General features: G+C 44.0%; 3 protein-coding genes across 3 annotated transcripts in view; 1 reads left to right on the top strand and 2 right to left on the bottom strand.

Annotated features, from left to right (window-relative positions):
- Positions 1–617: 617 nt before the first annotated feature.
- Positions 618–1722, bottom strand: rcvrna (recoverin a; the record flags this gene model as incomplete). Its single annotated transcript, XM_084463416.1, has 3 exons — positions 618–736; positions 895–1006; positions 1342–1722. 3 exons carry the CDS (start codon positions 1720–1722, stop codon positions 618–620), a joined length of 612 nt encoding a protein of 203 aa, XP_084319542.1.
- A 3165-nt stretch (positions 1723–4887) lies between these two features.
- LOC311392232 (germ cell-specific gene 1-like protein) lies at positions 4888–10575 on the top strand (the record flags this gene model as incomplete). Its single annotated transcript, XM_084488762.1, has 5 exons — positions 4888–5191; positions 6819–6866; positions 7064–7216; positions 9307–9418; positions 10269–10575. 5 exons carry the CDS (start codon positions 4888–4890, stop codon positions 10573–10575), a joined length of 924 nt encoding a protein of 307 aa, XP_084344888.1.
- A 3206-nt stretch (positions 10576–13781) lies between these two features.
- LOC311380864 (properdin-like) overlaps positions 13782–13830 on the bottom strand; it is an 8352-nt gene continuing 8303 nt past the window's right edge. The window contains exon 11 of the mRNA XM_084488418.1: positions 13782–13830. This exon is cut by the window's right edge and continues 370 nt beyond it. The gene's annotated coding sequence lies outside the window, so the exon portion shown is untranslated.

The following is a 13830-nucleotide window of genomic DNA, read 5'->3' as shown; positions in this document are numbered from 1 at the left end:
CTACGCAACAAACCCATAAACGCACCTATAGAGCAGTCCACCTAGAGCACTGTGCCAAGTCCTTATTACATGACACTTCAGTCAGCAAGCTATGTGTGTCACAGATGTCCTTCAGCATCTAATAGGATTAGTGGACTCCGAGGAATTGTTAACCAGATCCTAATCCACAGCTCTGCATAAGACCCTCTGCTGTTACAGTAATGAGTAAATCAAAGTGTGGATCACAACACTGCTAAACTCTGCCACAACATGGCCGAGTGCATGGGGTTGGGGGCCTGAATGAGTTGCACTGAAAAACCTGGAGTTGTATAATGAGAGTGGTTTGGAATAAGCTTCTGTGTGGGTGGAGGACTGCAAAAGTCCACCCAAACCATGTTCCAAGTTATGTTAATTAAATGTCTGGAACTCAAGTAGTAGTTCCAGATTGTCGATCTTAAAGTTGAACAAAATGTTGTATCTAACTTTGAAGATGAATAAGACATATTCTGCCACTGTGGCCAAAGTCTGTTGATTAAAACTTCATGGTTTCTTGTCTGCGAAAGGAAAGAGAATCGCGGGTGGACATGCAGATAGATCACATTAGCATGTAGACAATGAAAAGTGAATGAATAAACCAGCTACTGCCTCTTCTCCTTTAGTTTGTCTTTAATTTTCTGGGGCTCGTCGTACTGAATCAAGCGCAGGATGTCCTTGTTGTCCATTACTCCCTGGATAAATTCTCCTTCTGCGATTTTATCTACAGGGTGAAAAATAATCGTTGTCTTAACTGCAAAAAACCATGACTTGGAATTCCACCGATAAAGAATCTGAAGTATTTAAACAAAGCATATGATGATTTCTGCTTGATTTTAGATGTTTAGAATAGACAGAAGAAGTGACAATGGACTTCCATACCATTGTCTTTTTTTCCAAAGAAGTCCCAGATTTTCTCTGACCTCTTCTCTGGTGTGTCTTCATCCTCTGGAAGGCCCTTCTGGTCTTCCTCAGGAATCATATTGAATATCGACTGAACGTGAGAGATGGTTTTAGGCATAAGGTTTCAATAAAAAAATTAAAGTAATAAATATAGCCTGAATGTCAAAATAATTACAAAGAACAACATTAAAATTTTTTAATCGGTCTCCTCCATGGCAAGAAATATATATTTTTTCTCATAACCACCATTAAGCCAAAAGCACATGGCTGTGTCTGGACACACAGCTTTTTTTTATTTGTGCATCACACTACACTCGGTTTGCTTTTCTCCGTTTAAGCATTATAATTCTAGTTCTTGTTTGAGTCGTGCTACAAATATGAAAATTTGCTCTCTGAGCTACACACAAAAAGGAACAACGGTCATACCTTAACAATCTCCTGGATTTCATTCTTGCTGATGGTTCCATTCCCATCGACGTCGTACAAGGCGAAGGCCCACTCCAGTTTCTGCAACGTTTTACCCCCAGAGGTGAGGTGAAGCGCTACGATATACTCTTTAAAGTCCAAGGTGCCGTCTGCGTTCGTGTCAAAACTCCTGAACACGTGCCTGGCATAAGCACTGGGGTCGGCGTTGGGGAAAAAGCTTGCATAAATGCCTTCAAACTGCTGCTTGCTGATCTTGCCGCCGGGGCATTCCTTAAGGAAGCACTGGTACCAGGTGCACAGCTCCGTCTCTGAGTACTTAGTGTTCGACTTCAGGTCCTCCAGAAGTTCCTTGGAAAGCGCTCCACTCTTTGAGTTGCCCATGGCAGTTGCAGTGACACTGGCAAAGGACAACCAGTTGTTGTTGTCGATTTGTTTGGCTTGGATTTTTATTTGTGGGCTCTCTGATCTGTTCTTCCCCCTTATGGGGCCGTTGTCCTCTTTGTTGACTACTAATTTGTGTTATCTAAATATCTAAATATCAACTGGGGGGATTGAAGTAACGCTGAGAGAACTGCCTGAGATTGTTGAGGCTGAGGACCAGAGTGAGATAAGAGGCCCGCCTACCTAAATCCAGACATGCTGTCTTCAAGCTTAAAGGGATAACCACGTCACCGTGCTATGACACATGCATCCATATCTGCATCAGAGGTATTAATGGGATGGACTGCAGTGCACAACACTGCACTGAGGCAATGCAAGACGTAAATACTTCAAGGAATCTGTTTCAGAAGATTTATGTAACAATGGTCAATGCAGGACATGGCCCATTTAATCAATCAAACTGTTTTGGATTTAAATAAGGGAGGGTATAAGGCAGACTGTTGTGACTGCATGTTCAAGAATATTTAGCATTAATAAGGGTCATTTTTTCTTTATAATGTTTTACTGGTGGTGAAGTGCTTCTGTGCTATATTAAAAGAAGAAATGTTTGGGAATAGCACTGAGGAAGATTAGCTTGATTTATATATAATTGTTATCTGCATAATTATGAATGCTTATTCAATACATTTGGATATGATCACCAGGCCATCACAATGTGAAAGGCTGTAACATTACAGCTTGAATAATCAGAGATCGAACTCAACCGATTAATGTTAGGTAGCAAGTTAGCCGAGGACTACAACTGAAGAACCACAACATTTGAACACAATAATTTTAGGTAGCAAGTTAGCAGAGGACTACAACTGAAGAGCCACAACATTTGAACACAATAACATTAGGTAGCAAGTAAGCAGAGGACTACAGCAAATAAACCACAACATTGTGTTGTGCCACTTTACCATCCTTGGAAAGTCCATACAAAGGGACTTTTCAGTCCCACTAAAACAGTTTTTTACTCGACTTGGCGAAACAGCTATCCACCCACAAAGCTGTAAAAAGTTTATCTTGAGGTCTTGCCTAAATCCGGGGAGGTGGGATATAGTTGCCGAGAGGCGGGACTTCCTCACAGATTTGAACACTGACTGCGGATGAGCTGTTTCTTGAAGTTCAGGAGGGGTGTTTTCAGGGGGAGGGGTTAACGCCCTTTGGCGTACGCTATGGGCTTTACAGCTGGGCAGATTTTAAACATGAATACAACTGCTAAAGAACACCCTAAAAGTAAGGGAAAAACAAAAAAGCATAATATCACCCCTTTTCCAAAACAAAATGTTTAATTTGAATTACAGTTTTAATAATAAATACCCATCTAAGATCTGGTCAATCAACTCACAGTATCACAGAACCCAATGGGAGCAGCATTGCAATGCTAAACTGTAAAATTCCCAGAAGAAGTCAAATCTCCAGGTTGGCTTTGCTTTCATGCCCTACTCATTTTTATTTAAATGCAATCCCTCATCCGCCAGCTGATTACTCCAATTCTAAGGGGCTTATCGATCGTGTCCCTCCTGTCAGGTAAGTATTATATAAAAGGGATCATGCTAGGAACGACATTAAGCAGAGGCTTACCATTTTCATCAAGTGGACAGCTGAGCCCAGTTTCTGTCAGAGGGTCATCTAGCATGACCAAGCTCAGTGAAGGTCCTCTTTTTGATGTATTCTCTGCCCGCAGTGATTGATTTTGAGAGAACTGAAGAGAAGCAGACAGTTTTGCTCGTGGTGACTAAAGTTTCAACTTGGTTTGCCGTTGAGAGTGAAACCCGAGAGTAGAATAGGTGGAACAGTATTTATAGTGACATTGAAAACAAAACACAAACAAAGACCAACAAACGCACAAAGTACCACAAAATTGCAAAATGATAATACTAGAATCTTTAGGAACAATCGGAAACAGAAAAATTATCCAATCCATGGATTTTACTTCTGCACAAATGCTGTAAATTGTGTTCCATGCTTTTCCAATAATGCCTTATGTGATTATGCAGTTATTTTGTTTAGTCTAACACCTTTCCTGCCACTAATACACAAACAATGTCTACATCATTTTTTGACGGCTGGACACACACACACACACACACACACACACACACACACACACACACACACACACACACACACACACACACACACACACACACACTAAACCGGAAATGACAAATTATTGGGAATAAAGGCAGCCTATATTCCCTCCCCCTCAACAGCTGTTATCTCTGATATTTGCTCAAGTAATTCCTCATCATGTACATGTACATTCCGCATCAGCTGGCGAATGTTTGGAGGCAGATTTGCCTACACAGACACACACACACACACACACACGCACACACACGCGCACACACACACACACACACACACACACACACACACACACACACACACACACACACAGGCCTACATGCGCACAGACACACATTTTGGGACTTGAAATTGTCCAGTCTTCCCCTAGTATACCAGTCTCTACAGCACTGTATAGCACGTATTTGATCTGATCTCTATGGTTGGGATTGCTCTCAGTTATACCACGACATAAAACACGCAAACCTCCCCCCCAAATAACATAAAAAAGTCTGGGAAAGGCCAACAGAGCGATCCTTGCATTGGACTAAAACCCAAAGATTAAACAAATCTTTTTTTTTCATTCAAATGCTCAAAAATGGTCCAGGGTATAATTTGCCATTTGTAATAGATAATATTACAGTGGAAGATTTACTTTAGGGGGAGGAGCAAGACGGGTTTCACCCAGAGGATGATAGAGTGAGAAAGAGGATGAGCGAGAGAGAGAAGAGAGAGGAGAGAGAGAGGGAGGGAGCACAAGTTCAAATCGAGCAGAGAACCGCTAAGAACGTTCCGGCCGACCTGGGACTCCGTCGTCCGTTAGCCTCCTAGCATGAACCCTACTAGCATGAAACCGACGCTAGCAGGATACCGCCACGGCCTAGCACAGCGTTTGCAGAGCTCCGAACACCGTCACCCAAAAACCTCAAACGCAACATCAACAACAAGATTATGAAGATTTGACATATCTGGGAGGAGGGACCGGACTTCCCAAAGCCAGGATTAGGGGGCTTTTTTCAGTCTCCTCTCCTAGCTGGCGTGCTGGCTGGGAGCATGAGGTTGGAGCGTGGGTGGCGGGCTTCGCTCGCGCTCACGCTCAACTTGGTGGCGTTCTCCTTTGCCGTGCTGGCCGTGACCACCAGCTACTGGTGCGAGGGGACCCGGAAGGTGGTGAAGCCTTTCTGCACAGGCCCGCCGCTGAAGGTCAAGCAGTGGTTCTGCATCCGCTTCAACAGCTCCAACCTCAACGACAGTCGGCTGGTGCAGTACATCTGGGAGACGGGCGAGGAGAAGTTCCTCATGAGGAGGTTCCACACCGGCATCTTCTTCTCCTGCGAGCAAGCCGCCGACATGAATGGTGAGACGGTGGTTCCGATTGGTCGGTAGACACGCTGACACTTGTCTTGTGATTGGTTAATTTGATAGGCCGAATGTGAGGCCTGTCGATCAGTATGGGCCCTGGTATTTTCTGAGGACAGAAATTACGATTAATATCATGTAGGGCGTAACAGCAGAACATGTTTAGCTGGGGTTTTCAAGGTTATTAATGAGTTTAATTATTAGCATAGTATTGTGATGGGCTAGATCATCTGTGGTTGTATTGTGACATTCTGGTTGTATAACTTAGCATCATATCAACATTACTAATGACCTACTTTATGTTTGCAGTGAACAAATATATATTGTCATTATAGATACGTAATATGTAATACATGATAACAATCCTGACCCAACCCCATTCACTACCTGCTTTCCCTTTGTGTTGTTAGTGAAATGATTGTCACCTGTATTCGTTTGTAATTCTGTTCACCTGCCTTGTATAAAACCCAGTTAGAACACGTGTTATAGGTAAATCCTCTGGATTTGAACTGGCTTCAACTCGAATAATAATAATAAGATAGACATATATACTGAATTTAATTCCCAACTGACAAGGATTAGATGAGATGAACAACATTGGAATTATGCTGTTCTTTCGGATGTTTCCAAACTGGTCAGGGAGGAATATTACAAAATACTTACTATTCAGTATGCAGATCTCAGGGAGAGGCAGGACGTAGTGGCTCGGGTGTTTCACTCCCAGTCGAGGTTCCATGTTCGAACCCCAATGTCCGCAGCCTAAACTGACCTCAAAATGACAGCAAAATGCCTAACCTCACCCTGCTCCTTAATGACATGCATCTGAATTCACTTTCTAACCTCTACCTGTTTCTCAGTGACCTGTCTCTCTATTCCCCATCCAGCCCCTAAACAACCTGTCTTTGTATTCATTGTTAACCTGCTTGTCAATGACCTGTTTCAATACTGTCTAAAATACTGTCTAAAATACCTGCTTCTTAATGAACTGTCTCTGTATTCACTGTCTAACCCCTACCTGCTTCTTAGTGATCTGTCGAGGTTTTCACTGTCTAACGCCTACCTACCCTACCTACCAAGCCCTTCCAACCCCCCCTGGTCCCTCAGATCCTCCTCAGCCAGTCTCCTCTCCACCCACACAGCAAAACTCTGCAGTCTTGGTCACATAGCATTCTCCAGGGCAGCTCTCGGGCTCTGGAACTCCCTCCCCCAACATATCCGCGAATCCGAGTCCCTCACCATCTTCCAGTCCCACCTCAAGACCCATCGCTTCTCCTCTGTCTACTCCTAGATCACCCCCCACGGACCCCCATCAACTTTGCATTTCTTTTGTTTGTTTATTTGTTTTTTGTTTCCTCTTTAAAGCACTTTGAGTAAGAGAAAAGCGCTATATAAATCAAATGTATTATTATTATTATTACATTACCTGCTTCTCGTGACCTGTCTCTGTATTCACTGTCTAACCCCTACCTGCTGCTTAATGACCTGTCTCAGTATCCACTGTCTAACCCATACTTGCTCCTTATGACCTGTAACAGCTCCTTATTGACCAGTCTATGGTCCAGTTGCATTAATGGGTCTCCGCAAGGAGATAATGATTGTGTTTCTACTCTATTGTCCACCAACAGGGTTCGACTGCAGGGACTTCTCAGAAATCGCTCCTGCACACGAACGAGGTTTGTGTGTGTGTGTGGTTAGATGTGTCAGTACAATCCCACAACACCACTGAGTGACGCAAACCAAAACAATGGGATGCACGAACACAGTGTGACGATTGCCGTCGCGTTCTGTCCGATATCCGTGGTATTCCCTAAAGCGTGACCGGTTCTCCTTGTTTCTCTCTCTCGCTCTCTCCCTGCCTGGCTCTCCCCAGGGGTCCTCTGGCTGTGCATCGTGGCGGAGAGCTTCTACCTGGCCCTGCTGTTTGCGGGCGGGGCCCTCATGATCCTGGAGCAGTGCCCCTGCTTCAGCGTCATGAACAAGCTCAAGCTCAACGCCTTTGCCGCCATGTGCACGGCACTGTCCGGTAAGTCGGCCACACTCTTTCCTTCACCTTCTCGGTGATCCAAGTTGTGGAAAAATGTACATCGAACAAACTGACGAGATTATTACACGGCCGTTTATTGTCTCACCGACTCGCTCTTGCAGAGGAGGATTAGGATAAAAATAAGCAGATCTAGAAGCTCTCATCAGACAAATGTTTGAACCGGGAGCGAAAATACCAAGTTGTGCTGAGGTAAACCGTGGATGTATAAGATAATAGAACGGCTTGGATTTATTTCACTGAAACCGGGGTCATAGGTTAATACAGAGGGGTTAATGCAATCCTCAATATGCCACACCAATGAAACCACAACCTAAAACCACAACCTTTTCCACACAAAATAGGCTACCAAAGATAGTGTAGAGTGGTAGAGAGGTAGAGCAGATGGAGGTAGAGCAGAAAGAGGTAGAGTGGAGAGGTAGAGCAGGAGAGGTAGAGCAGATGGAGGTAGAGAGGAGAGGTAGAGCAGAAAGAGGTAGAGAGGAGAGAGGTAGAGCAGGGCGAGGTAGAGGGGAGAGAGGTAGAGCAGAAAGATGTAGAGCATAGAGGGGTAGATAGGGAGGAGGAATACTGTGGTTGGAAGAAGACTGTGGCAGCAGCCTGCACACTGGCCACTCGCTGCCTCTGAGGATTTTCTGGTTTGTGGATTAATCGGATTGGTCCCCGGGGCAGCAGTCTTTGGCCGTGACAAGACCCACACCGAGCGCCCCCCCTCCGTGCGGCCGCTCATCTCCCCTCCCGTTGTTATGCGTTAATCCGTAGAAAAGCTCTTCTTGCCCATCTCGCGGCCCATGCAATGCCACTGAGCTGAGGACGGAGCTGAGGGCTGCCAGAGAGAGGAGGAGACGCAGCCACCGTTTAGATCGCCTACTCGGACCCCGAGTAGTCCAGTGAAATTAGTCTCATCAGAATGAAGCGAATAATCCCCTTGTCCCCCGCTGGTACGTGCAAATATGGCGTCAGCGCGTAAACATTGATCAGATGTAAAGGGAACATTCTACAGATGCTTCCTACAGATGTTGGGTTACAGACAAAGCTGTTTGGTGTTAATTGAAGTAAAGTCATGACATCAAACGTCCAGTTCAGATGCTGATGAGAGGGGCCGTTTTTTTCCGTTTTGTTGATTCTTTGCTTTCCGCAAAATTTGTATCGTCAGGTTGACTCAAATAGCCTATATTTGTTGTTTATTCAAGCCGAAAACGTCAAAGTATTAGTAGTAGTAGCATTAGGCCCCGTCCACACGGGCGAAAACAATCCGCTTTCCTTTGATGCGTTTCAGGAATGTCTCCGTAAAGACGGACTGGTTGCGAAAACGCATCGAGCTGTAGAAACGCTGTAGTACATATTCAAGGCGACTGTGTGACGCTGGTTCTCCACAAAAAAAGTGGAGCGCATCAAAGCTGCGGGCATCAAGCCCATGCGCGCTGTATATAAACATACAGTCGAGGAGGAGAAAGCAGTCGTTAAACCTTTTAGATTGAGCAGAAATACTTTTTAATGTACAGTTAGTAATTAAATTTACCAAGGGGCTGTATTTAAAGCTACAAAAAGAATACAAATCAAATAAATAAATAAAAAAATCAACACAACTCTTACGTCCGCTGGTGGGGGGGCGATGACGTCATCTTTTGCGTTTCAGGTGTCCACATGAATCCTAACACGAAACCGCATAGGTCCGTTTTTATCTGAATCCACCCTCGGAGGTGGTTTCCAAAAAGTGTTTTCGGGCATCGGATCTGCCGGATCCGTCTGGATGGTCGGCCCAAACGCACAAGACTTATGTTGTTTCACCAAAAAATCTGCTCCGTGTGGATGGGGCCTTAGTGGAAGAGACTTTACTGAGGGGGGAGTGTTGTGTATTTTACTTTAACGAATTAACATAAACTATGTTCATATGGCCAGGTACATTTATGAAAGCAACGGCGGATACAGACTGTACAACCCAAACTTATACGTTCTCTCATTTCAAAGCCCCACGAAATAAAACCATAATATTGAATCGTAACATTGTCCGAATCGCAATCCACACCGCATCAGCACTCAAAAAGGCATGCATCTGTTGTCTCTGTCAGGGCTTTGTGGGATGGTGGCACACATGATGTTCACCACCATCTTCCAGCTGGCTGTGGCCATGGGGCCTGAGGACTGGAGACCAAAGTCCTGGGACTACAGCTGGTCCTATGCGTAAGTACAGCAGCACATCCCATCGGCAACCACACACACACACACACATTCACAGTCAGCAGGTATAAGGAAAATATTTTATGGATAAATTGTGAACAAATGACAGCAACACTCCCTGCCCACACACACACACACACACCCTTTAAATCTGGATCCACTCCGACTATGAGGAGGAAACAAGAGTGAAGTCAGATGTTTTCTAACAGTGACACCAATCTCAAGGAGCTAATAAGTACACAATACATTATATTATTTTAATGCACACTTAATAATTGAAACACAGGTCATTAAGGAAGATCTAGAGATACATTTAAATTGAATTTGAATATGAATCTGAAGCCCTGCATAAAGTCAGGAGAGTAACAATGTTTTCAACCAGTATAATAGAATCTAGTGCGACCCAGACTGAGATTGACAATTACAGCGTCAACATGAAATGTGAAGTTTAGTTGTTAGAGTAAGAGCACTGTAAACTTGTGAGAGAGCGGGAGAGAGCAGAGATTGTTGTGTTAGACTAGAGAAATTGTAGCTTAGTTGTATCTAAAAGATTCAGGGAGAAGAGATGAGATTTTAATGACAGAAGGGGCATTATCCTTCAACAACGTGATTTCAGAGCGTTGGACACAATAATAAACAGACCGGATGGCCAAAAATGGCGGCAGTCATTGGGGTGCAATGTCGACGCACATAGCCCCTACACCAGCAGTAGACCTTGAGTTGGTTCCTAGGCGCTGTACAGCAGCTGCCCACTGCTCCTAGTGCCGCAGCTAGTGATGGGTTCAATGCAGGGATTCTGTTATACGCAACAGAATCCCTGCAACATCAATAAATCATCATATCTCTCTCCCAGCCTTGCATGGAGCTCCTTCGGCACCTGCATGGGCTCAGCGGTGACGGCGCTGAACCGCTACACGAAAACCATCGTGGAGTTCAAGTTCAAGCGGCGGAACATCGAGAAGAGCCTGCACATCAAGCAGAAGTTTCTGGACCTGGAGCTCCCGGACAACATGTGGGACGTGTATTTGACACCCGGGCCGGTGGACCACTCTGGTGTGGAGCCCGCCCCGCCCGTCAACGGACACAAGCCTGCCAGCGGGGAGGGCGTGGCGGTGGACGGAGCCGCCACCCCTCACCAACAAGGAGAGGCATACTGTTAAGAACAAACAGAAACGAGGGACCCATCCGTATTGTTGGACCTTAGGTTAAAGGCCAACACGCTGAAGGCTGCAGATAGGATTTATGTCTCCAATACATTTCTCTCAAGCATGCTTGATTTTTAGGAGGGGGGTGGGGGGGTTGACTGGAGCCCAGTCGTTTCCTCTTGACCTAGCTCCAAAACCCAGATAGGTGAATGTCCACATAGCCTACAGGTTTTAATTGGAGCTCTGATAAAGCGCTCTGGATGTGTTGCACCAAGATATTTTAACAAAACCAAGTTGGATGCTGTATTTAGATTAGGGTCAGTCAGTACTTCGTACAGGTGTGTTCAGACAAACCATGACCTTTATCATTACGTCTGGGTCTTGTTTTAGTCCCCCGTTGTTTCTGCAGCCACTCCGCTCCTTTTATGTTTTCAGGCAACCAAGCGTTCAAAAGTGTTCGCTTGAAGGGTTCTGGATTTCAATTACACAACTTACAACTTGGACACCTTGTATCCCATTGATTCGTCGTTTTTATTTTTTAAATCAATGCTTTACTTTACAAATATTTAACTAATGAAAAGTATTACAAAAAGTTTGCGACTAAAATTCGTAACTCCTTTGGATCCTCAAACTCTAAAAATGTTTTTACATAGCTCCACCCTGCAACCGCTATAAACTTTAGAAGAATACACAGCAGTAGTAAGTGAGAGTCTCTGGTGAATTGCAATGCAAGAGCTGCCATGCAAATCTAAATAATGAAGTGGTTGTTTGAATAATAATAGCGTTTTCTTACCTCAATGAACACCAAGTCAATGAAGGTTAATGTTTTGTGTATTTTAGACGGAGAATAGTGCAGGAAAACCACGGTAGGTTTGAATCCTAATCTTTTAAAAGTATTTTGGCCACATGCATTAAACGACAGGAAGAGCTGAGTGCACACGGCTATAATGAACCTGCAAGTCAATGATAATAATGTGATGCAACTAACGCCCCCCCCACACACACACACACACACACACACACACACACACACACACACGTGCACGATGCATTGCACCAGTGCCATTACAGTAAGGCAGCAATGACATTGAAATGGTTAATTAAAATATATTTTTCATAAAATTATTTAAATATCGAAACACAAACATGTGGATTAATTTACAAATGCTTCCAAGTTTCAATTACTTACAAATTAATTACATTAATTACATAATTATAGTTTGAACGCAACTGGCAGGTTGGCACCCATTCTACGTTCTTACTACTTTCTGATTACACATTGATCAAGACAACACCATATCAAGTTTTAGGGTTGAGATGATTCAGACCCTATAGGCGTGGCTTCCTTTACCATTCAATCAGTAGGCCCTACCAGTGGAGGTGGTTCATGAGGTAGAAATTCAGAGTGCATGTCCATTTAATTGTTATCTCTGAATAAACCGAGTATTGAACCTTTACCACTTTTCGAGTCATACCTATCCCTGAATCCGCGCTGCCAGACGCATACAGATTACACTTCACCACAATGTGAATTAATAAAAATAGGCCTATATATATATAAAAAAATCACCCGTACGTTGTTCTTTAAAATCATCCTAATTTGAGACCTGATATAGAACAAATTGTGCACCTTTGGGGAAATGTTAATTAAGTTAATTGCAGTTAATTAACGATGCGCTCTTCGTAACCGTTCGTTGGGTTGTCCTCGATGTATTTGTTGATGTACCAGCAAGAAATATGCGCTTTCAGGTCATCTTCAGCCAAAAAGTCCAAGGCAGCCTGCCGATATAAAATAAACACTCATAAATAAATAAAACCTGCTTTTTATGTGACATTGTAACTTTTTGGTGAGTTATAACTGTGGTTCTCCCTACCTTCGACAGAAGAGCTGCGATACCTTTGCCCCTTAAGGACTCCGGGACGTGGGTTGACATTAGATCCACTTGCTTCTCATTCGTGAATTTGTATCGCAGGACTGCAGACTGTATATTACCTTGACATACAAAGATTATACAAGTATACAATAACTATACAAACTATATTTAGAAAATACAAACTAATACATCGTAACTTGGGTGAATCGCATTGGGTCGAGCCTGGAGTCCTACTACTACAGTACATGCAGGCCGTCAAACAGCACCGGTCTCGCGTTAAATCTACCCCCGGCCTCCATGGGGATCAGTAGGACACATGTGTGCTTCTTACCCGCCTCGGATCCGATGCTGACTGTGAAGCGCAGCTTCTCTCGGTCGTGTTCCACTCTCAAACCCCCGCGGAGACACGCATGCTCGGATTTGAAGCGCATCGAGCAACGGTTTAATACATTGAACCGCGAACATGTTCTGAGTGCCATGCCGAATCAGACGATTCCAGCGCGCTTTGTGGTCGCAGTGAATAACACGTTGAATGAGAAACGGGTTGTTGCGCACCGTGTACAGCGGGGGGCGTTGCTGCGTTGAAACAGCTGTTGATCTTGGCGATGCAAATATCGCATTGAGGAAGTTTTATTGTAAATTATTACAAGACAGTATAATATGATGATCTTTTTGCCACACTGCTCGGCCATAATAAGATATTAAAGTACCCCAGTCTTTGACTTTTATTTAAAAAAAAAAACGTTCAATACACGTGTCGTGTGTATTGAACACACACACACACGCACGCACGCACGCACGCACGCACACACGCACACACACACACACACACACACACACACACACACACACACACACACACACACACACACACACACACACACACACGAAACACTGTGTAATAGTGTTTGATGTTTTAACATTATTCAAGGTTTTTATAGCAAAAATAATGTAAAATTATGGTATTCTGGAAATAACAAGGTTTAGTGTAATTACATTTATTAATGTGTGGGATATATGTGCACCCATATTAATCATAGGTCAAACCATTGCTTAATTTGGCTGAATTATCAAAGCCAGAAGTGGTTCTCAATGGAGAGCCGTTTGGGAGGGGAAAGAGATGGCTCTTATTGCTGAGCTGAGCCAACTGGCTCACTAAAAAGAGCCGGAATCCCCATCACTAGGAGGGATGAGCCACCCCTGAACAAGCTAACCACGCCCCCGCCCCACCACATGTGACTTTTTTGTGTATGATACCGTGAGTGTGTGTGTGTGTGTGTGTGTGTGTGTGTGTGTGTGATGTAAGTAAGTGAATACGGTATTGAATGACAAAAGGACCAAAACACCTAAATGAAAATGTTTTTTTATTACTTGTCACTGATGTATCATAAACAAC

The sequence above is a fragment of the Micromesistius poutassou genome, assembly GCF_964030765.1.
Source record: "Micromesistius poutassou genome assembly, chromosome: 1".
Lineage (NCBI taxonomy): Eukaryota > Metazoa > Chordata > Actinopteri > Gadiformes > Gadidae > Micromesistius > Micromesistius poutassou.
The sequence above is the reverse complement of the archived record's forward strand: the minus strand, read 5'-3'. Positions and strand labels throughout refer to the sequence as shown.